At 40.1% G+C, this 24,466-nt stretch overlaps 1 protein-coding gene across 3 annotated transcripts in view; it reads right to left on the bottom strand.

The window, feature by feature from the left end:
• Positions 1 to 4,322: 4,322 nt before the first annotated feature.
• Positions 4,323 to 24,466, bottom strand: part of lztfl1 (leucine zipper transcription factor-like 1) — a 30,015-nt gene continuing 9,871 nt past the window's right edge. The window contains exons 3-9 of one of the 3 annotated variants that reach the window (XM_043719445.1): positions 23,816 to 23,873; positions 20,208 to 20,279; positions 14,659 to 14,724; positions 14,487 to 14,564; positions 10,590 to 10,766; positions 8,073 to 8,176; positions 4,323 to 4,488 (exon numbers count right to left, since the gene is read on the bottom strand). In XM_043719445.1, coding sequence (XP_043575380.1) covers positions 4,470 to 4,488; positions 8,073 to 8,176; positions 10,590 to 10,766; positions 14,487 to 14,564; positions 14,659 to 14,724; positions 20,208 to 20,279; positions 23,816 to 23,873 — 574 coding nt within the window. In that variant the 3' untranslated portion in view covers positions 4,323 to 4,469. Of the gene's footprint in view, positions 4,489 to 4,919; positions 5,019 to 8,072; positions 8,177 to 10,589; positions 10,767 to 14,486; positions 14,565 to 14,658; positions 14,725 to 20,207; positions 20,280 to 23,815; positions 23,874 to 24,466 lie in introns of those variants that run through there. The other 2 variants (XM_043719446.1, XM_043719444.1) reach the window with 2 other exon arrangements.

The following is a 24,466-nucleotide window of genomic DNA, read 5'->3' on the forward strand; positions in this document are numbered from 1 at the left end:
AGATCCCTTAAAATGGCCATCCAAGTGGACAGGGTTGTTAAGAAAGCATATGGTGTTTTGGCTTTCATTAACAGGGGTGTTGAGTTTAAGAGTTGTGAGATCTTGTTGCAGCTCTATAAAACTTTGGTTAGACCACACTTGGAATACTGTGTCCCGTTCTGGTCGCCCTATTATAAGAAAGATGTGGATGCTTTGGAGCGTGTTCAGAGGAGCTTTACCAGGACGCTGCCGGGACTGGAGGGCTTATCTTATAAGGAGAGGTTGACTGAGCTCGAACTTTTTTCATTGGAGAAGAGAAGAGGGGACCTAATTGAGGTATACAAGGTAATGAGAGGCATAGATAGAGCCGATAGCCAGAGACTATTTCCCAGGGCAGAAATGACTAACACGAGGGGTCATAGTTTTAAGCTGGTTGGAGGAAAGTATAGAGGGGATGTCAGAGGCGGGTTCTTTACACAGAGAGTTGAGAGAGCATGGAATGGGTTGCCAGCAGCAGTTGTGGAGGCAGGGTCATTGGGAACATTTAAGAGAATCCTCGACATACATATGGTCACAGAAATTTGAGGGTGCATACATGAGGATCAGTGGTCGGCACAACATCGTGGGCTGAAGGGCCTGTTCTGTACTGTACTGTTGTATGTTCTATAAGATAGTTGAATCAGTAGACTCCATTTGAACAATGTTGTAATTTGGGTTTGAAATATTTTCCAACAAAAAGCGTTTCATGATACCAAACGTTTTTCAATAGCTGTGTATAAAACTCCAAATAACACAAAATCTATATTTAAAACATCACTTGAAACAGGGGAACAAAGATCAACTTAATTTTGTTCCATAATGAGTTCCCCTGCTTCAGTGCCTAAAATTATACTGATTTAATCAGGTTCCCAAGTCAATGCTCTTGGGTTAGAAGTATTGGATTCTTCCTGTGATCCCTCTAGCGTTCCTATTTTAGTAAAGACATCCTCCAGGTATGACAGAGAAACCTTTCTTCAATGTTTTTGTTTTGCGACTGGGTGGTTCTCTGGTGTGATGATCTCACAAAAACTACGATCACCTAGTCAGGAGCCAAAGTATTGTCGCCAAGCAACTGCCCTTAGTCCAGAACCATCGGTTCAGTACATTTGCTTGTACTCTCCCTGTTCCAGGAAAAATGTAGCACCATACACAACTGTGTGCTTCATAAACATGATTTTTTACACAATCATTTTGCATCACCTCCTTGGTTCAAAGCAGCATCTTTTTTTTTAAATCCATAGTCCATAAAGAAACAAAATAAAAAGACACAGTCTTTACAATAGCCAGAGAAAGCTTTCAAAAATACTAGTTATTTAGGACATCTGTATTTTGCAGAATTATTTTTGTCAGCATTGTTTTTGTGCAGCAACACATTTATTCTTCGTACAATGATTTTATTGAATTTCAATAACATTATTTTAGTTGTAGTTACATTGATTTGAAATAAATTTTTTAAATAAGTATCTTCCTGGTTCAATCAGCAAGTGACTGATGTCTCTGGCTTGACCAAAGCTATTTTCCGCGTCAGGAACTGTTTTCTTGATAAGTACCTTTCCTGCATCTCTGTAGAAATGTGTTAAATATCTCTTATAAAGCACTTTTGGCAAAACTACAGAAACTTTTCTTAAAAAAGTACCAGAGGCTCTTCTTTACACATAGAGTCATAGTGTGTAGAAACAGACCCTTCCACCCAACGAGACCATGCTGAATGTAATCCCAAACATAACTAGTCGCGCCTGCCTGCTCCCGGCCCGCATCCTGCCAAACATTCCCTATTCATGTATTTATCTAAATGTCTTTTAAACATTATAATTGTGCCCACATCCACCACTTCCTAAGGAAGTTCATTCCACATGTGAATCACCCACTGTGTAAAAAAAAAATTACCCCCAAAGTCTTTTTTGAAATATCTCTCTCCTTTCACCTTAAAACCTAGCAACAGAAAACTGCATTAAAGGCCTAATGTTCCACTTATTTGTTCTTGCACATATTAGGAACTTATCACAAAATGGTGAAACACAGTCTTTGATTATCTCTACATCAGTGTTAAACCAAAGCACCACAGATCGGCGGTGCATAATTTCCACATATGTACTTTGATTGCAGAAGCAGAAAATATCCCCTTAAGATGTTATAACATAATACAGAAACTGATAATGGTGGGAAAAGGGCAGTACCTGATGGTGCAAATGAAGCTACAGATCAATTGCAGAACAAGGTAAGGGAATATAACATGCATCTGGGGGAAAGCTGTTGAGCAGTTTTGATGACATTCTTGTCCTCCCCAATCCTATTAGATCTCACTAGCTCAAAACTGCAGAAACCTACCTCCAAAACCCACCCCTCAGTCTTTCTGGATAACCTGAGTGGAGTGCCAAACTGTGTCCTAAAATTCCTGGACCAGGTGAAAATGACCTGTAGATTGACCACATTTTAAAAAAAAAACTCTTTTGATGTTGGGATGACTCCATGGATGCAATGAGATGCAAAATCAATGTAAGATTTCTCCTACTCACAAATATATAATATATACAGCAAGCTTATATTTGATAGGCTCATTTATTTGGTTTTAATTTAATTTTTATGTTGACAAAGACTGTCCATGTGATCCATGGTAACAGAGAAGTGATCATAGCGATTAAGTGATTAACAACAACAAACACAGAATACTGGAGAAACTCAACAGGTCTGACAGCACTGTGGAGAGAGCGTGAGAGAGTGTGCACGCGCAGAGAGAGAGAGAGACAGAGTTAACCCTTCAGTTCTGGGTAGTTATACCAGACTTGAAACAGTAACTGTCTTTTCTCTCCACAGAAGTGGTCAGATTTGCTGACTTTCTACAGCATTCTGTATTTGGTTCAGATTTACAGCATCCACAGTATTTTGTTTTTAATTGAAAGATTAATGATTATTAGCTGTCAGCAACAATACTGCCAATTTAAATCAAGGTATTAAATGCAAGTCGAAAAGTGTGGTGCTGGAAAAGCACAGCAAGTCAGACAGCATCCAAGAAGCAGGATACACCCCCCCCTTTCCCTTCCTGGATCTCTAACTCTACCTCCAGTGACCAAATCAACACAGACATCTATTTCAAAGCCACCGACTCCCATTGATATCTTGATTTCACCCCCACCCCACCACCGTAAAAATGCTATTCCTTACTCCCAGTTCCTCTGCTGTACCTGTTCCCAGGAGGAGCAATTCCACTCCAGCACATCCCAGATGGTCTTCTATCTAAAGGACCACAATTTCCCCTCCCATGTGATCAATGCCCTCCAATTCATCTTTTCCACTTGTCTCGCCTCCACCGTTGAACCCCACCCCTCCAACCGCAACAAGGATAGAACCCCCCCGCCCTCCACCTTCCACCCCACTAATCTCTGGATACAGCACATTATCCTCCGCAATTTCTGCCATCTACAATCAGACCCCACCACCAGATATATTTCCCTCCCCATCTCTATCTGCGTTCTGCAAAGACTATTCCCTCCATGATTCTATTACGTCCAATACCCCCACCAACACACCCTCTACTCCCAGCACCTTCCCCTGCCACTGTAAGGGGTGTAAATTCTGCACCCACACCTCCCCCCTCACCTTCATCCAAGGCCCCAAAGAATACTTCCCGATCCGGCAAAGATTTTCCTGCACATCCACCCACCTCTACTGAGTCCTTTGCTCTTGATATGGTCTACTCTGCATTGAGGAGATAAGACGCCAACTGGTGGAACGTTTCAGTGAGCATCTGTGGGACACGCACATAAAACAACTCCACTGCCCAGTGGCTGACCACTTCATCACCCCCCACCCAATCCGCCAAGGACATGCAAGTCCTGGGCCTCCTCCACCACCAAATTCAAGCCACCCAACAACTGGAGGAAGAATGCCTCATCTTCTGCCTTGAGACCCTTCAACCACACAGCATCAATATCGACTTCACTAGTTTCCAAATCTCCCCAACCACCACCTCATTCCAGATCCAATCCTTCAACTCAGCACCGCCCTCTCAACCTGACCTGTCCATCTTCCTTCCCACCTATCCACTCCACCCTTCCCATTGACCTATCACAATTACCCCCCACCTAGATCTCTCTATCGCCTTTCCAGCTACCTGAACCCCACCATTTATTTATCTCTCAGCCCCCTCCCCCCAACATATTCCTGATGAAGGGTTGATGCCCGACATGTTGACTCTCCTGCTCCTTGGAATGCTACCTGACCTGCTGTGCTTTTCCAACTTCACACTTTTGACTCTATCAAGTGTAAGGAAAGACAAGGAAATTAAATGAACAGAACATATTTTAAAGGTATGCAATATAATTTTAATGTAGGTAAAATGTTAAAATAGACAATTCTAAATGTAACTTAGTTCCCAAATGTGGAGATAATAAAGAATGCAGTGAATCCATTCTGAAATTCTGAAGCAGTTTGACAAGAGCCAAACAATGTCCTCAGTCTGCAACTTCATACCTAGAAACATTAAACAAAGAAGTCAATGCTCAGCCTTCAGGATAAAGGGATGTGGGTAATTTAATTGAACACAGTTACTTTTTAAACATTCCAGATCATTTTAAAATTATCTTTAAAGAAATACTTGAAAACCTTCAAACGTAAAACTGAAAAGATGTCTAACTTAACCACAAGATATCAGAGCAGAATCAGGCCATGTGGCCCATCAAGACCACATCATCATTTGATCATCGCTGATATGTTTCTCAATCCCATTCTCCAACCTTCTGTCACTAACCATTGATCCCCTTTCTGATCAAGTACTTATCTATCCTTGGTGTTAAACACATTCCAAGGCTTCCCTCCACACATCTCCTTCTACACAATGCATTCCACAGATTCACTCCCCTCTGGCTGAAGAAATTCATCCTCACCTCAGTTCTAAAGGGCCATCCCTTCACTCTGAGGCTGTGTCCTCGGGTCCTGGACTCTCCTATTGGTGGAAACATCTTGTCCATGTCCACTACCAGGTAGGGCCCTGGGCAGTGTTGCTGAACAAAGCGACAGGTTTAGGGGTTCAAGTACATAGTTCTTTCAAAGGTGCATCACAGGTAGACGGGTGGCTAAGACAGCATTTAGCATGCTTGCCTTCATTGCTCAGACCACTGAATATAGGCGTTGGGATGTTATGTTGAGGCTGTACAGGACATTGATGAGCCGGTTTTGAGTAGTGTACACAGTTCTGGTCGTTCTGATATAGGAAGGATATTATTAAACTGGAGAGGGTTCAGAAAAGATTTGCCAAGATGTTGCTGAGATTGGAGGGTTTGAGTTATAAGGAGAGGCTGGACTTTTTCCACTGGACGTTAGGAAGTTGAGGAGTGACTTTATAGAGGTTTATAAAAGCATGAGGGTCATCAGCAAAGGATTTTTCCCTAGGATGGGGGAGGGGGGGGCATTTCAAAATTAGGAGTCCACACCTTAATTATTTTTAAGGTGAGAGGAGAAAGATTTAAAAGGGACCAGAGAAGGAATTTTCTTTTCACGTAGAGGGTGGTTTGTAAGTGGAATGAACTGCTGGAGGAAGTGGTAGATGCAGGTACAGTTACAACACTTAAAAGACATTTGGACAGGTACATGAATAGGAAAGGTTTAGAGGAAGATGGGCCAAATGCAGGCAAGTGGGACTAGTTTGGTTTGGAGAAACTTGGTTGGCACGAACAAGTTAGACTGAAGGGTCTGTTTCTGTGCTGCATCACTGCATGACTCAATTATGTAAGTTTCTATGTGATTACTACCGCCAATCCTTCTAAACTCCATAAAGCACAGAGTTCTCACCACTCATATGACAATCCCCTCATCCCTGGCATAATTCTTGTAAACCTCCCTTGGACTCCCCTGCAATGCTAGCACATCCTTCCTTAAAACTGCTCACAATATTCCAAACATAGAACATAGAACATAGAAGAATACAGCGCGTAATACCCGACTCCATACGCGGGAAAAGGTTCACACTGTCAACCCTATCTAACCCCCTAAACCCCCTAACAAACACAGTCTGACCAGAAACTTATACAGCTTCAGCAGTACAGCTGTTTTTGTATTCTACTCCTCTAGAAATGAATGCTAACACTGCATTTACCTTCCTGACTGCCAAGTGACCTGCACCTTAAGGGAATCCTGGACAAGGATTCCTAAGTTCCTTTGTTCTTCAGATTTATGAAGCCTTTGCCCAGTTAGAAAGTAGTCTTTGCCTCTATTCTTTGTTCCAAAGTGCATGACCTCACACTTGCCACATTGCATTCCATCAGCTGCTACTTTGCCCACTTTCGTAGCTTGTCCAAGTCCTTCTGCAGACTCCCCACTTCCTGTCCCTCCCCCATCTTTGTGTTATCTGCAAAATTAACAATAATGCCCTCAGTTCCTTCTCTCCAGATTGTTAATGTATAACATGATCAGTTGTGATCCCAACACTGACCCCTGTAGAGCCCCACTAGTCACTGGCTGCCAGCCTGAAAAAAGTTCCTTTATGACTAATCTCTGCTAGTCAGTTAATCCTCTGTTTGTGCTGAATTTTATTAAAATTCGGCTAAAAGATATTAATTTCAAGGAGTTTCTTGGAGGGTTTCTCTTCATGAGCTCTAGCAAATTATATCACACAGTTCTCCACAGCCCGTCTTACTTTGTATGCACCATGCCACTTTTTGGCTTGCTAACATTATCTTCTACCTGCCAATGACTGAAGCACCACCATTGGGAGGACTTTCTGGGACCCCTATTGTTTTACTTAAACTGCAGCCATGCACCAGACGAAGTACTGTCAGCCAAGAGCTGTCTTCACAGTTCATGGGTGTGAAGAATTGCCCAAGAGATAGCTCATAGAGGCAAGCTAGCAACCCCATTTTACCAACAGGGACCTGTTGACAGATATAAGGGATGTCCTCTTTCCTTAGGACCATCGGGGAGACCATACCCTGCTAACATGGTCGAAAGTTCCATCTGGGTCAGTGTGCTGTCCATTATCTGGAGGTACACCCAGTAGTGCAAGAAGGAGGTCAATGATATTCTGTGCTCTGTGAAGTTAAGTGTTACCATCTTCTTTCTGCTACCTCACACTACTATTGCACCCACCTCCCACCAAAGCACATGGTCTACCAATCTCACCGTGCAACGTCTTCCTTCAAATGCTCTCACTTTCCGACATCCCCTACTACTAACCCGGCATGCTTTCTGCGCTATTTTACTCTCACTTAGCTCACCTCAGCATCTTTCCCCACAGCAGTGCAGCCACTTTAAACTCATGCAATCTCTCCCTTTGTCTCAGTCCAAGAGAAATCATCCCACAGTAGGGCAGACAGAACCAAGACAGTGGTGAGGTGTCATCCATCTCATCACCCACTATGAGGAGTGAATTCTCCCCCTAGGAGGACAGGACTATAATCACTCATGTGGCGATGTTGAAACGTCTATGTTCTGATTCATGATCAAGTGCTGTGCTGCTCTCTTCTCCCAATTCCACTATTCCCAATGTGCCCAGAATTCTAGTCCCATTTCTTAACTTGCTCTCTCATCTCCTGGCAGCTCCAGTGACATCTGTACAGTCTCTGCTCTGAAAACAGCAGCCCCTCAGGACATCGTCTCCTCCTCCTGAGGAAGAAGCCACAGATCCCTCAGAGGGAGCACTGGAAAAACTGGCTCCTGCACCCGCCACCAGTTCAGATACTGGCACCTTTGTGGATGGTTAGCTCATTCTAGGCCACAGGATTTTCAACCTACTATGTGTATCCAAGATAATCTTGGATTATAATCATGGGGAAAGTAAAAGTTAAATTAGAATACTACCGTAACTTGTAACAGTAGAATAAAAGGCAACTTTAAGAGTGAACTCACACAATATTTCAAAGAATGCTCATCAATTGCAGTGTGCTTCTAGATAGAATGATGAAACTCAAGAACTTGATTTTTTAAAATTAGGTGAAGAGGGAAGAACTGTTGTGTGTTTCAGGATGGTAGAATGAATAAAGACAGGCTGATTCACCTTGTAATGGAATCGAGGTAGGATTCTCCAGCCATGCAAATCTGAATTGACAAAAACAGCAACTTACTTTGAAAGACGTTTCCGCAATTCCTTCACTTGCTCATTCTTTTTCGTTAACATTTCTTTCATGTTGCGGTAAGCAGCTGTTTCCTGGAACTTTTTGTCCAACTCCTGTTGTGAGAATATTAACATTTCATTGACTATTTCATAGTATGTAAAGTGATTGCTAACTAATATCTATGTCTGGGCAAGGCTTCCCTTTGAGTAAAACAGTAAATATACCTTATCTACATAAAATGTGCAAGTTGTTGTGTTATTCAAGCAGTTCCTGTTACAATTAGCAGCAGAATGGCAGTCTATGACAGAACTCTCATTTCTATTCAGTTCAATGGAAAGGCAAATACAAATTGGTGTAACACGAGTGGCCCAACCACCCCACTGAACATGAAAGTTCCACTCTTCTTGCAAAAGCTAGCTGTAATGGTTTGAAACTCTGTCTACAACAGGAAAGCCTTATTACAGGAAACATGCTGTTCTGCTTGCAGCAGTATATTTACTTGTCCTATTGCTGAGACTGAAATTGAAATTATTACGAAACTATAGAATTGCACATTTTGAAAAACACTTCAGCTGAACACAATTATATTGAAATTGTTGTGGCTGTTTTATGAATCTTAAATTCTTTCCAAGGGCTTAGGGGTGGGGAGGCGCCGGTCGTCATAAGGCGCAATTCTCCTAGTGCGAAAGGTGAAAGGTCTAGAAGGTCTTCCAGTCCAGGCAGACTGTAGGCCTGCTGAGCCTCTTTTGGTAGTGTTCTCCAATCCTGGACACAACTGCAGAAGGTCTGTAACAGGCATCTATCAGTATGTGAGGGCCAAGGTGTTAGGAAGCATGTGGATCTTGGAAAAGATTGCCAGGAGTTCAAGATTACTTTTTTTTTAAAGCAGTACAATATACATTCACATGCTTTATTTTTGTTTTGAGTAGGCAGTAATGAGATTCTGGTACCCAAGAATAATTATTATCTCAACTGCAAGCTTGTATAAAACAGCTGATTTTTCTCCTTTCATCTGGAGATTGGTTCACCCTCCAGATTCTTGGATAAGTGTAATACAGATTACAAAGAGAGAAGTGCTGCCAAGCTGTTAATTTTCCAGCTGCCCCCAATTTATCTCAACTTGAAAAATCACTCAGCTCGTCTCTAAAAGACCGTACTAAATACGTTCAAGGTAATGAATCCAATTAAAGAAATGGCGCCTTTACAGGAAGGAAACAAACATCATTACAATCCCGTTTGTTGCAAGAGTTGATAGATTTGCAACAGATGTCAGCAAAACCCAGTGAGAGATTGTGAAAGTGGAGTCAGCCTGGGAATTTCTACTTTGGCATATAGTAGTGGGATTGACTGGAGTGTTGATGTTCAAATTTGGCAAGATAGAAGTCATTAAGTCAAAATATGTAGCATCCCTTTGTCAAGGAGTTTGATAATGATGTCAGGACTGGAAATGAGTCATTGGACAGAGTGCTGAAGGTTCAGGAGTTAGAATAAAGCAAAGTAATACATAAAGTGACAAGACTACATCTTTGAACTTTTTTCAATTTAAGTTACTTTTGTTCAAACTTCACTTCCTCCCTCCCTCCAAACAAAAGATGTCATGGTCTGTACTTGGCAGTACTCTTGCTATGACATTCTACCTGTACAGTGAATATCTTTGCCTGAATCAAGTCCCCACAATAAACTTTTTCCAGTTGACTTTTTTATGCAAGAGCTCCTTCGTGTTCTTAAGAATGAGTGAATTTCCATTAATTCTACTTCACCTCTTCATTTTCCCTTGCAGGCATAGAAAGATGTCCATGCTGTTCCTCTCTTTCTGCAGCTTAGTGTGATATACTGACTGTTTATAACACTGGAAAGACCAAATGCAATTTGGATAAACTCTTTGTGTAATACCTGTGTCACAAGTGTGACCATGATCACCTCGCACTTCCATTCCCTGACCCATTCTTAACTGTGACCCTGCACCGTTCCAATGAAACTCAGCACTAGCTTGATGATATTTAAGCTTTTTATTCTGTGTCATGCAGCAGTCTGGCCTCAATATCAACTAGAATAACTTCAAGACCTCGACTACAAATTTCACTTTGTTTACTGTGAATGGATATGTCAGGATTTCAGAGGACAGGAGGATACTTGTAGCTTCAGGAGAGAACCCTTGACTTGAATTGTACGTTGCAAAGCAATTTGCACCCTTAGATTCTGGCCTGTTTTGCTTTGTCAGTGTTTCACACTTAGTTTAATCAACACTGCTCTAACACTTAAGCTGTTTATATTTGGCATTGCATAGTGTAACAATATAATACCCCATAGAAACGGTATAAGATTCCCAAGAAAAGGCAATACACCATATTGAGTATTTTATGTATCCAAATTGGCAAATGGTTTTTGTTTACTACTACTGCGAATAATTTGAATGTTTTCATACAAAACTCATTCTGCCTTGAACAAGTTTCAGCTTCACTGTTGCCTTCAATACTCAAGGGGTATTTATTTATTTTGATTTAATAATGCAGTTCCAATACAAACCTTTTCGGTCAATGACAGATGTTCCTGTACTTTGAGCAGATCGTGTTTAGTAGAGATGAGGTTATCTTGTAGGGTCTTTTGCTTTGCAGTGCTCATACTCAGATTCTTTTCAAAATCAACTTTCAAAGCTGCCAATGTCTCCTCAAGGGCAGCTACTTGCTGTGTTTTTAATGTTGACTAGTAAAAAAAGATGGAAAATTCTTGTAATTTGTTTATACAAGAAAAATAATGAGATAAATAAATTTAGTTGGCGAATAAGCACATTTTGTAATTTCACATACAGATATAAATAAGCAATTTGCTGAGGTTTGTAAATAGTACATACCACAAATATCATTCAGGCAGGCAGTAGGGAGCAAACAGATTTTAATTTAACATTTGACTCTGCACCAACACAAGACACAGGAAAAACAAATGAATAAACGTATTTGCTTAGTGGCTCAAAACAGAAATTTCAAAAGTTAAAACACTATCACTATCTTCAATAGCATGTGCTGAATTCTGGGTACCAGAACACGCTCTTCAATAACAGCAAAACATATACTTCCAAACTTAAAATTCAAGTTATCTTGTTCCAAAACAGAGCCGAATTCTAGAAATGGGGGTTATGTGCAAATATCTCTTCTGAAAGAATGTTCCGTTCAGAGAAATGATTCCACGTGATCTACCCTTGCTTTAATTGTAAGGGAGTTAGGTCAGACTGCACCTGGACTACCACATGCAGGTTTGGTGTCCTTAGCTCAAGAAAGATTATTCCCTTAAAGGGAGTGTAACAAAGGTTCACCAGACTTGTTCGCAAAATGGTGACACTGTCATACGAAGTCAGACCACGCAAACTGAGCTTGAATTTTCTGACGTTTCACAGAAACAAAAGGTGATCCAGTTGAAACTTACAAAATGCTTAAAAGCAGTAGATAGGGTAGATGTAGTCTGACATTTCCCTGGTCAAAGTATCTAGAACCAGGCGTACATTTTAAAAATAAAAGGAAGATGCCATTGAAGTCCAAGATGAGAAAAAATGTTTTTCATTCACAGGGTTATGAAATTATGAAATTTTATACCACAGCAGGCTGTGGAATTACAACCTTTAAATATGTTTAAGGTAGAATGATATTTTTATGATTACTGACAGTATACAGGGTTATTGAGGATGGGATGGGTAAAAGGCATTGAAGTGTTCGATCAGCTACGACTGTATTAAACAGCGAGGCAGGCTCGACTGGCTGAATGACCAACTCCTACTCCTACATGTCTACTCTGTAAGGAATTGCTGTTGTTGTGCTGGTGGTTAGGATGCTGCTATTACCTGTTCTGAATAATAAATACTCCTTTTAAATAGATATTCTCTGCTCAATAATCAAGTGGGGTAAAAGGACTGAAGGGGTGGAGCATGTCACTTCAAGCTGGGCTAACATTTACTTGATTCATGATAATTGAATGGGACATAGGATACATAGCCTGTGGAACACCCATCTTTTGAGCAGGACAGGGGAAACACCACACCCAAAGCATTTTCATCTATAACAAGCAGTCTAAAACTAGTCAGAGACATAATTGCAGTTCTACTGTGAAGAAAATAAACAAGTTTTTCAGAGCAAATGCCTCATTTCTTTGCTTTCTTCACAGCAGAAGAGAAGCTGCGTTCACTTAACACAAAATAAAACCTTGAACCAGCAAGGCCCTATACAACCTTATTTTGGATGCTATACTGTTGCCAAACAGATAGAGCCTGAAAATTTACATTCTTTAGCAACATCTGCTGTTTGAAATCAAACAAAAACAAGACTATACAACAAAACAGTCCTGTAAGAATAATGATAACTTAATTGCCTGGTACCCATCCAAGCAAATGATTTTTTTTGGCAAAATAATTCAAATTCGGACCCAATATGACACGAATGGAAGTGCCTAATTGATTTTTACTACACAAATATCAGAACATTGAAATGGGCTGTTACCTGGTGGCATCAGTACTGTTCTTAACCCACCACCCAAATTCTATTGCTTGCCCTGTTCACACATTCCTTCAAACATCTATCCAGCTGTTTATTAAATATTTAGATCGGAGTAGATTTCATTGGAACCACTAAAATGATCAGAATACGCTGTTGATGCTGTGCATAGTAATCTCTAAAAATTGTAACTGCTGTCCTTTTACTCTATAGGATCTCAATTTAAAAGAGCAGACAATCTGACTGAGATAAGCATTCTTGGCTCCCAGGAATACAGAGTTAATGTTAAGTAGATACCATTTGTGGATGTAAGTTTGCTCGCTGAGCTGGAAGGTTTGTTACAGGCGTTTCGTCACCATACTAGGTAACATCTTCAGTGAGCCTCCGAATGAAGCACTGGTGGCATAGCCCGCTTTCTATTTATATGTTTGAGCTTCCTAGGGTAGGTGATGTCATTTCCTGTTCTTTTTCTCAGTGGGTGGTAAATGGGATCCAAGTCAATGTGTTTGTTGATAGAGTTCCAGTTGGAATGCCATGCTCCTAGGAATTCTCGTACGTGCCTCTGTTTGGCTTGTCCTAGGATGGATGTGTTGTCCCAGTCGAAGTGGTGTCCTTCCTCGTCCGTATGTAAGGATACTAGTGAGAGTGGGTCATATCGTTTTGTGGCTAGCTGGTGTTCATGTATCTTGGTGACTAGTTTTCTGCCTGTTTGTCCAATGTAGTATTTGTTGGAGTTCTTGCAAGGTATTTTGTAAATGTGTAAAGTAGTGTTTGTTACAGTCCTTGCAAGGTTTTTTGTAAATGCACAAGAATTCCTAGAAGCATGGCATTCCAACCGGAACTCTATCAACAAACACATTGATTTAGATCCCATTTACCACCCTGAGAAAAAGAACAGGAAATAATATCACCATAGGAAATGATGTCACCACAGGAAGTGACATCGCCAACCCTCAGAAACTCAAACATATAAATAGAAAGCGGGCTACACCATCAGTGCTTCATTTGGAGGCTCACTGATGATGTTACCTTGTATAGTGACAATATATCTGAAAATGAACCTTCCACCTCAGCGAGCAAACCTACATCCAGAACCTCAAGTGCGCTACATATCGTCTCAAAACTCACTAGATACCTTTTCTGACCTGCTCAACACTTTCGATTGCTGGTCAGTAAAGAGAGTTTGGGAGAAAGTGAGGACTGTAAATCAGAGTCAAAAGGTGTGGAGCTGGAAAAGCACAGCACATTAGGCAGCATCCAAGGAGCAGGAGAGTTGGCATTTCAGGCATAAGCCCTTCATCAGGAATGTGGGGGGGGGATGCTGAGGAGAGATAAATAGGAGGATGGGGCTGGGGGGCAGGAAGGTAGCTGGGAACGCAATAGGTAGATGGAGGTGGAGGGGTGATGGTGATAGGTCAGAGGGGAGGGTGGAGGAAAGAGAGTTTGCCTGGGTCAGATGATTCAATTTTTAAAAATTGAAGTCCTGTGTCATAAAAGGACATCACTTGCCATTTTATGGGATACTGGATACAACAAACAATCAGCAAAGTATCAAGTGGAGGTCCAGCTGTAGAGGGGTCAAGCAATAAAGATTGATTTGTGTAGGGCTCAGAACAGGACGAGTTTTTATCTTAGCCTGACAGAAAGAATCTGGGCTGTTGCCAACCTGGGTCTTCTTCCCACCTCCTGAGATTAGCTTTCTCCAACCCACAAGTTAACCTTTTTCTGGCCTAGCACTACCACTGCCTGCAGTTGCAATAGCTGTTCTTTGCATGTGTAAACTCTTGATAGCTATTCAGTGTACCCCATTGGCTGCCCAAAGTCTGCTATGTGTACATATACCCTCTGATTTACTCACACACTCCATTGACGTGCCATATCTTAACAAACTTTGTCCTCTTTGTTCCAAATGTCTTAAATGTATAGACATTTAAGTTTGTCTTACCTCTTGGTCCTCTGGAACTTTATCCAATTCGTTTAGAACTTGTTCCAATTTGAATTTTTCCTCAAGTGCATTTGTCGCCTGAAATAGTAGTAATTAAAAAGGTCACCTTGTCAAACAAAGGCATGATTTATTAACTAGGATTCTCCAGTTTGTCAATGATCATGCTATTTACCTGTGTTTCTACTGTCTTCAGTCTAGCCTTTAGCTTGTCATTCTCATCTTGGAGTTTTGTGATTTCCTGTACACATCACATGGAATTAGAGTAAAGATTACAATGGCTTATCGAGAGAGTGTCACCTAATAGATCAATTAAATAAATGTCATATCTATCTCACTGGCACTGAAGAGTGGCGACTTGCATTACAGTGAAGGTAGGATGGCAAAGGGGACTCTTGCTTGGCCACCAGACCCATGATGGGACACTTAACAAGAAGGACCGTAACGTTGAACACTTCCTTTATTTCCCTGCCTTCATATTTTATGCTTTGGTTTTTTTTTCTGTGTTTAAGATGGTGACATTTTAGAACACTTCACTGTATTTTGTTACAAAATACATGTGACAATCAACATTAAATTAAACCAAAATAATTGATGCACTGAATGCAGATCTCAATAAAAGTCTATAATTTGTAATAATCACCTAAGTGACTTTGGTCCCTCAAGTAGTATCACACATTAAACTGAATAGAGAAAAAAATGTCTCATTCTATGAGTAACAGGCGAATAATATCAATGAATCACTTATTATTGCACAAAGAGGAGGAACCTTTTATTGGTGAATTTACTGTTGTAATTTTGATGGAATGGCAAGGAAGCTCTGACCAGTATAAATAACAATTACTCTTTACAGAATTGCTGCAACTCTTCAAAAGGTACAACAGATAAATGGAACTTGAGAGGGTGCAGAAAAGATTTTATGAGGATATTGCCAGGGATGGAAGGTTTGAGCTATAAGGAGAGGCTGAAAGGGCTGGGGCTTTTTTTGACTACAGCACAGGCTGAGGGTGACCTTACAGAGATTTATAAAATCATGAAGGGCATGAATAGGATAAAAAGATAAGGTAATTTTCCCAGGGGTGGGTGGGGCTGGAGGGTTCAAAACTACAGGACATAAGTTTAAGGTGATGGATAAAGACTTTAAAAGGACCTTTTTCATGCAGAGGGTGGTGCATGTATTGAACAAGCTGCTAGAGGAAATGGTGGAGGCTGGTACAGTTACAACATTTAAAAGGCATCTGGATGGGTATATGAATAGAAAGGGTTTAGAGAGATATGGGCCAAGTGCTTGGCAAATGGGACTAGGTCAGATAGGGATGTCTGGTCAGCGCACATGGGTTGGATCGAAGAGTCTGTTTCCAGGTAAGTCAGAATGGCCACACTTACTCATTTTATATTGTACTGCGATTCTACCCATGTCAGCTTCTCCCTCTCACCCTTTGGCTACTCCTTCTTCACCCAACCAGCCCCCAAGTCACCTCTAATTCATGTCTCCCCATCTTCACCATCCTGTCCAGGGGAGAATTCTTTCACCACTTCTCTGCTTCTCTACCCTTCCTGGTTTCTAAACTGACTTGCCATCACTTTCAGCTTTTCACTAGTGCCACTTTGGCATGAGATCTCTCACCCTGCCGTACCTTTCAACTTATTTCCTCCCCAAGTTTTCCACCAGCCTTACTTCTGGCATGAGATCTGTAGCTAAGTTGGTAGCATTCTCACCCAAGTCAGAAGTTTGTGGGTTCAGCGAAGCCAGGCTGACACCTGAAAGTGCAGTACAAAGGAGGGGTTGCATTGGTGACATCAAGGCTGTTGAGAAATTAAACTGAGGCCCCATCTACCCTCCCAGACAGATGTAAAGGATCCACTGCATTGAGAAGGGGAGTTATGTCCTTGCCAATATTTCTCTCTCGCTGAAAATGTGTTGCTGGAAAAGCGCAGCAGGTCAGGCACCATCCAAGGAGCAGGAGAATCGACGTTTTGGGCATGAGCCCTTCTTCTCTCTCAACTGTTATCTCTGAAGAAAAACCTGGTCATTATCATATTGTTGCTTAAAGAATGTTACTGAACCACATTTCCCACAATTGGCTATAAATTACTTTGGAACATTCTTAAGCCATGAAAGGCACTATATAAATGCAAATCCTTCTTTCTTTGCTCCTTCCTCCCATAACACATCAACAACCTGCCCAATATGAGACTCCCACTATCCACATTTTGGTCTTTCCTGAATGTTTAGCCAGTTGTAAATAAGGATTGTTTTACTCAAACTATGCACTTATGAAAATTAAACATTTTAAAATCAAATTGCCATACTGAGATGTGCAGAAAGGAAGTGGCAACAGACTCAGGAGGTAGGCCAGAGTAAGAGCAGATGAGTTGCGAAAAGTACAAAGACACAACCAGATCAGCCAAGATCTTACCGAATGGTGGAACAGGCTTAGCCAAGTCGCCTATCCTACTCCTAAGGTCTATGTTCCAATGTTCTATGTTTCTTTGAGAAGGATGAGGAAAGTGATCAGAAATTACAGCAGGACCTTGATCAGCTGGGGAAGTGGGCTGAGAAATGGCAAATGGAGTTTAATATAGATCAGTTTGAGTCTTGCATTTTGGAAAGCCAAATCAAGGTAGAAGTTTCATAGTCGGGCCTTGAGGAGTGTAGTGGTACAGACGGATCTTGAAGTTCAGGTGCACGGTTCTCTGAAAATGGAGTCAGAGGTCGACAGGTAAGTGAAGAAGGCTTTTAGCACACAGGCCTTCATCAATCAGGGCATTGAGTATAGAAGTTGAGAAGTTACGTTACAGTTGTGCAGGATGTTGGTGAGGCCACCCTTAGAGCATTGTGCTCAGTTTTGGTCACTTTGATATAGAAAGGATGGTATAAACTGGAAAGAGTGCAGAAGAAATTTACAAGGATGTTGCCAGTACTCAAAGGTCTGAGTTATAGGGAGATGTTGGATAAGTGAGGACTTTTTTCTTCAGAACGTAGGAGACTGAGGGGTGTATAAGATCAGGAGAGGCATAGATTTGGTGAATGCACTCGGTCTTTTTCCCTGGGGAATTGAGGACAAGGGGGCATCAGTTTAAGGTTAGAGGGGAAAGACTTAAGGGAACCAGAGGGGCAACATTTTTTTCCACACAGAGGGTGCTCCGCATATGAAATGAGCTGCCACTAGAAGTGGTTGAGTTAGGAACATTAACAAATTTGAAAGACATTTGGACAAATACATAGATAGGAAAAGTTTAGACGGAGATGGGCCAAAGGGCCTGTCTCTGTGCTGTAGCACTCTGTGACTCTATGAGAACAAAGGTCAGACCAGCACTGGCAAACAGGAGAAAGGATGCAGCCACAAGTCTGAAATAGGGTGCTCAATGGGAAAGGGCAGGTTAGAATAAAGGAATAAATTTAAAACTAAACTCAATCAAATTTAAGGTTTACCCATCAGTAACAATAACGTTCACCTATAGTGCCATCTATAACGAGGAAGCCAGAAGATACATAGGATTAGTAGGGAAATTAACATTCCATGATTGATTTAGTTTATTTATAAACAAAGTATATTCAGTGATTAATCCATTGTTTTGCTTAACAGTAGCCAAAACAGATAATGGCATTTTATCATGTGACTCTGATGAGCTTCACTTGACAAAGAAATGCACTATGGGATTGCAAACAGATTGAAGAAATAACCTCCTGCTTTTGAGTCACAGCTGCAAGACTGATGGGCCCTGTTTAGCTTATATACAGACTCCCAAGGTTGAATAAGGCTGAGGTAATATACTCCTCGCTCATAGCCTTATCAAAAAATCAATTACAGCAGTGCCCTTGTACTGGTATATTTTAATTGTTTAGATGTGGAGCAATTGACTGAATGTAATCTTTATGTTAAGAGTTTCAGATGCTGTAAAATTTTAATCAAACTTTGCTCTAGTGTCTCATGCTCACTGCTCAAATAAATACTATTCTAAACAATGTTCTGTAATCAGGTGCTACTAACGTTTCCATTTGACTGCTCAGGATCACTGTCTGAATTGGATTTTGCTTTGCAGCTGCTAAAAGACTGCAACACCAAGTCAGGTCACTAGATGGCTCCTCACTCCAAAGGATGTTGGCAAACAGATATTGAAGCCAAAGATCAGGCAGAATGATCCTCTTGTTTTCTCTGAAGTTATTATCAGCAAAGGCAGAAATTAGTCTGGGCTGGTTACAGGGCCCAAGTGACACTGGATGAGCAGTGTGTGCCTGGACAGATCATTCAAGGCCTACTTGCAGTCGAACCTGAATTGGAAATTTGTAACTTTTGCAGGTGAAATGAATGTTTGGGCACCAGCAAAGCACTTGGCTAAATTTCAGAATGGAATCTCATCCACAAATGCAAACAGTGATCCAATCACCATTACTGTGAATTTGAGGGACAAAGGATTGGAAGAAGCAAAGGAGTACCATGGTTCCTCATGGCCCAATAAGAAAGCTTCTTTCTACCTCTAATGTGCAAAATGCTGAATTATCTTTAGTGGGTGAACTACTTATTGGAAATAAATTTCGTAGAGCTATCTACCTCAGATGCCTAACATTGGTTCCCAAAAACTTCATACTGAGATCAATGGCTATGTAAATACTAAATAGCTGTTCCAGTATAAAATTGGTAATGCTGAGCAAAACATCAAATGAAAAGGCTGTCAATCTGAAATATTAAGTTTCTCTCTCCACAGATGCTGTCTGATTTGCTGGATGCAAACTTTTGTGATGTCAAATTTTCCTACTTTAAAATCCTCTGCTATAATTTTGACAAGTTAATCTATTTACCTCTAAAACCTCCTGCTCCTCCTATCTATATTATATATTGTGCCACTGAACAGTCAGCAAACTATCTTCATTCACATCATCTAAAAAAATAATAAAAATCTGGGATTCTGACACAAATCCCTGTGGGAAATCATTGTCACATATAGCCCATTTGAGTACATTCTATTTTCTTACTCTGAGTCTTTCAACTACAAACCAATGCTATGTCTAAATATCTTTTCCCAATTCCACACGCTTTTACTTTTTGGTAATGGTCTATGATGTTAAGTTTTGTGAAATGCCTTCTGCAAATTCAAATAATATCTTCAGAATCGTTTATCTACCACATCTCTTATCTCCTCAAATATTTAAACTAGATACACTAGACATCCTTTACAAATCCATACTGGCTCTGATCAATTCATTTTTAACCAAGTGTTGAGTCAATTTTGTTCCCAATAATAATTTCTAGTAACTTTCTCATAACTAATATTTAACTAAGATGATTCCAAACTTAGTTTGGTTTACCTATCCTTAAATAATGAAGGGACATTGGCAGTTTCTAAAATCAAAGTCTAGATTAGAGTGGTGCTGGAAAAGCACAGCAGATCAGTAGCATCCAAGAAGCAGGAAAATCGACGTTTTGGGCAAAAGCCCTTTATCCTTTCCTAATGAAGAGCTTTTCCTGCTCCTCGGATGCTGCCTGACCTGCTGTGCTTTTCCAGCACCACTCTAATCTAGACTCTTGATTTTCAGCATCTGCAGTTCTCACTTTTGTCTAGTTTCTAAAATCAAGACAATTCCTAAAGAGAAAACAACTTCCTTTCAACATAAATTATAGTCAATTAACACGATCATATTTTAGCATTATTTTTATTTCAAAGTATTTCAAATATACTTATTTTAGTCACATCCACACATTTTTCTCAAACAAGTATTACCTTACTTAAGAGTTCAGACACTCCTCCTTCATTAAGTGGAGCAAGTTTAGGTTTACCGATTTCTGTGTTTGCCTGTAGTAAAGAGGGGAACAGAAATTAGTACATCAGACCACCATGTCAGAAAAGATAGAGGCCTATATCCTTCCAGCCTCCAGGTAATCCAAAACTGGACATGCGAGAAGTGATGGGTATCTAGACCTTATGGAGGTCCTGATAAGATCTGTTGGAGAATTTCACAGGAAGCTTAAACTTCTGATGGCAACACCCAGGAAACCTGCTCCCAGGTCCCTCCACGAATGCTTCTGATACTATGCTAGAGTCAGAGACTCCAATCAGTTCCTTGGAATTTAGCCAAGTATTTTCCCAGGAAATGTTATTTGGTTTAATTTAATGTTAATGGAAATGTTAGACAAAAATCTTTATCTATCGCCTGGGTAACCCCAATCTCACCCACCGGTATCCCCACTAACCCCTGAATCCACCACCACCCCAACTAACCCTGTGACACCTCATCTGCCTCCCAAGCAGCTCCCAATCACCAAATATACCCACATGCCACCTCACCCAGCATTTCCAATTATTTCACTCAGCCTTTCAAGTTCCACCTGCCTCACAGCTGTGTCACAACATATCTGAACAGGTTATTTAAAGCAAAATATCTCCCACCCAATGCATTCACTCATTCATTTGTCTACTCATCATTTCACTAACATTCAGCTATTCACTTAAACTCACACTGAACCATCATATTTACCAAATGGCAGCTAATGCTTTAAAATGAGTGAATGTTTGGTCTTTCTTGAATTGTCCAGCACTTGATCACAGCTGAGGGCAAAACGTTCTGCACTAATAGTAAAGCAAAGCTTGAAACACCCAACAAGAAATACAGAGCAGTGCCACTGCAGGCTGGGGTGGGTGGATAGAGATTGGGGGCAGGGGCAGAATTTGGATGGAGCGGCAATCCAACAATGATCACTGCTCCTCAGAAGATCAGGGTCTGTAGATCATGCTACTCTACAGTTGGCGATATCCTTATTATGCTCGATCATAGTATCAAAGTAAATTTACAAAGTTGTTGATTAAAAGATTATCAAAATAAACTCCAAAAATAGTAGAGGACTACGGTAAATGGGAGTCGATAATAAATAAAAATGGCTCTCATTGGTAAATTACCAGCATGAGAATTTGCAGTCAGGAAAGGATGGGTCGTGATTTAAACCAAGGATCAACAGTAACTAAGCAAATGTATAAATAAACAAAAAAAGTAATTATGTGATCAAAGTGATAAAATTTAACTGAATAGAAATATCAACATTAGGATCTAAATTGCATTAAATATAAAGTATGACATGCCCTGACAGTGTTTCAATCAATTTTATTTGTGTACACTCCATATATTGCTGACGTAAACATTTTTGGGGTACCAAGGTTCAGTTGAAATAAGGAGAAAGTGAGGTCTGTAGTTGCTATTTCTGTACAAAAGTCACATTTTCAGGTGAAGAAAGATGTACAATTAAACTGGGAAATTGTAACATTGCTCAGTGTTTCAATCAATTTTATTTGTGCACACTCCATATATTGCTGACGTAAACATTTTTGGGGTACCAAGGTTCAGTTGAAATAAGAGAAAGCTAATAGAACTAGTTGCTATTTCTGTACAAAAGTCACATTTTCAGGTGAAGAAAGATGTACAATTAAACTGGGAAATTGTAACATTGCTGCCAGGCATAGTGCTTTAGATTCATAAGAACAGCATCGTAGTTCCTGGCTCAATGTTGAAATGCATACAGCAATTATTAATAAAACCAATCTCCCATGCTTTGCTAGTTGAAGTTCTCTCTACAGTACAATCTATCATTGCCTTTACCTTTAGACTTGACTTTGCAACATTCTTTTGGCATAATCTCTGTAAATCCAAAGTTCTACACCCACATACTTACTTGCATTAAGTCCCATTCACCTTTCACTATTGTTTTCAGTGAGAAGCAATATTTACATTGACTTAAACATTTTCTTCCTATGGCCTGATGTTAAAATTTGTTATATAGTATTTCTGTGAAACACCTTTGAATGTTTTACAATGTTGCAGGTGCCTTATAAAATTAGTTAATTCTTGTCTTGACAAATGCTATTCATTGCTACAGGCGGACGTTTACACCACCTGGATTTACTGGTCAGTAATCCATGCATTTGGTACTCTGTCATCTATTACCCTGAACTTCTCTTCCCATGACAAATTACTCTTCCTTTTATACTATTTTACCCATTTATTCATTTTGAATCTTTTTCTCTCTCTATTTATTATTTGTGACTTTAATCCTGTAATTATTACTCCAAGCACTTTCTATAAGACCATAAGATATTGGAACCTAAAAGGCTATTGAGCCACTGAGTCTGTTCTGCCCTGCAGCGAGATTATGGCTGATCTGATAATCCTCAACTCCACTTTCCTGCTTTTACTCCCATAACCCTAGATTTCCTTTCTGATTAAAAATCATTCTACCTCTGCTTTGAATATACTTAACAACCCTTGTCCTCTGCAGTTCTTTGTTACTCAAGTATGTGACCCTTTGGGTATTCTATTTAGAAAGGTAGAAAGCATATATTCCCCCTGTATTTGTTGCTCTGGCAGGCCAATATATTTTATCATTACTTTCTGTTTAAGTTTCAAAGTGTGATTAACTGTGCTTCATCTTTCCCAATATTATGATCTTTTCTTTCGGTCTCCCATTGCCCATGAAAGTCATATGTCATTAGTTCCTGTATTGCACCTTTCCTTCAGTTTATTGAGTGGATCCGTTACATTATTCAAATAGTGCACTGATACCTCCTCGCAGTGTTTGACTGTTCCTGCCAATCACTTTTTGATTTTGTTCATGAAGTCATCATTTAGTTTTCCAAAGCACATAACCCTATTATATTAGCTGTTTGTTCTCACCACAGATTTTGTGCATTGCCAGCATTTTCTATTAGTGTTTCAGAACTCCATCAACTTGTGGTAGATTGTGATTTACTTAAATTAGAAATATTTGCAATGTTCACTTTACAGAAAAATTATACTTGTTAAAATATTAACAAGTAGAGTGAAATGAAGGAGAAATTGACCATTTTCTTTATCATCTGCAGAGCTGAATGCAACGATATTAAAAATGTTGCGGGGGAGAAACTGATTTGTGTAGTGTTATTTAGATGGTACAACTGAAAAATACTGAGTGAGTTGCACAGAATAGCCTGCAGTGCTGCGTCTTCCTGGAAAACAATGGTCTAATTTTTCAGATCATTCAGATCACTGTTCTGTGCTGTCATAATTTTCACACTGCCCTCTATTGTGTTCTTCAGAAAATACAGTACAGTACTTTTATTCCAAACTGTCTGGTACATTTCTAATAACTACTCTTTTGTGGATTCTATAGAGATGTATTTTGTTCATTATTGGTAAATGTTGGATTTGGGAGACAAGCTGTCTTTTCTCACTGAAATTAAACAACCCACAGCTTTGCAAAAATATTGCAATAAACTTTGTACTGCACTCTATTTGAAAAATGATAGTTTAATTTTAAAACATTAAACAAATAATTGAGTTTAATTTACATTTAAATTAAACTCACTTTTTTTCCTGAAGTAAATTCTGCCTTTTCAAATTCTGCCACTTGTTCCAAGAGTTCTCTGTAGTGAAATGAAAAAAAAGTACAAATTACAATTTGATATTACGTGGAGTCAGTTGAAGCAGCCTAGCTAGCAGTCCAGAATCCAAATGAACCCTCAAAAAAACACAAAGCTTTCTCCCCCACACCATCAATATTGTCTAGCTCTATGTAGGAACCTGCTGCTTTCCAGGCCCCAGCCACTGAGCTGAATCAAACACCAAATAGAATCCAAAGGGTTTTTACAAATATATTAAGGACAAAAGGGTAACCAGGGAGAGAATAGGGCCCCTCAAAGATCAGCAAGGCGGCTTTTGTGTGGAGCCTCAGAAAATGGGGGAGATACTAAATGAATATTTTGCATCAGTACTTACTGTGGAAAAGGATGTGGAAGATATAGACTGTAGGGAAATAGATGGTGACATCTTGCAAAATGTCGAGATTACAGAGGAGGAAGTGCTGGATGTCTTGAAATGGTTAAAGGTGGATAAATCCCCAGGACCTGATCAGGTGTACCCGAGAACTCTGTAGGAAGCTAGAGAAGTGATTGCTGGGCCTCTTGCTGAGATATTTGTATCATCGATAGTCACAGGTGAGGTGCCAGAAGACTGGAGG

This window comes from Chiloscyllium plagiosum, chromosome 29 (genome assembly GCF_004010195.1).
Source record: "Chiloscyllium plagiosum isolate BGI_BamShark_2017 chromosome 29, ASM401019v2, whole genome shotgun sequence".
Taxonomy (NCBI): Eukaryota; Metazoa; Chordata; class Chondrichthyes; order Orectolobiformes; family Hemiscylliidae; genus Chiloscyllium; species Chiloscyllium plagiosum.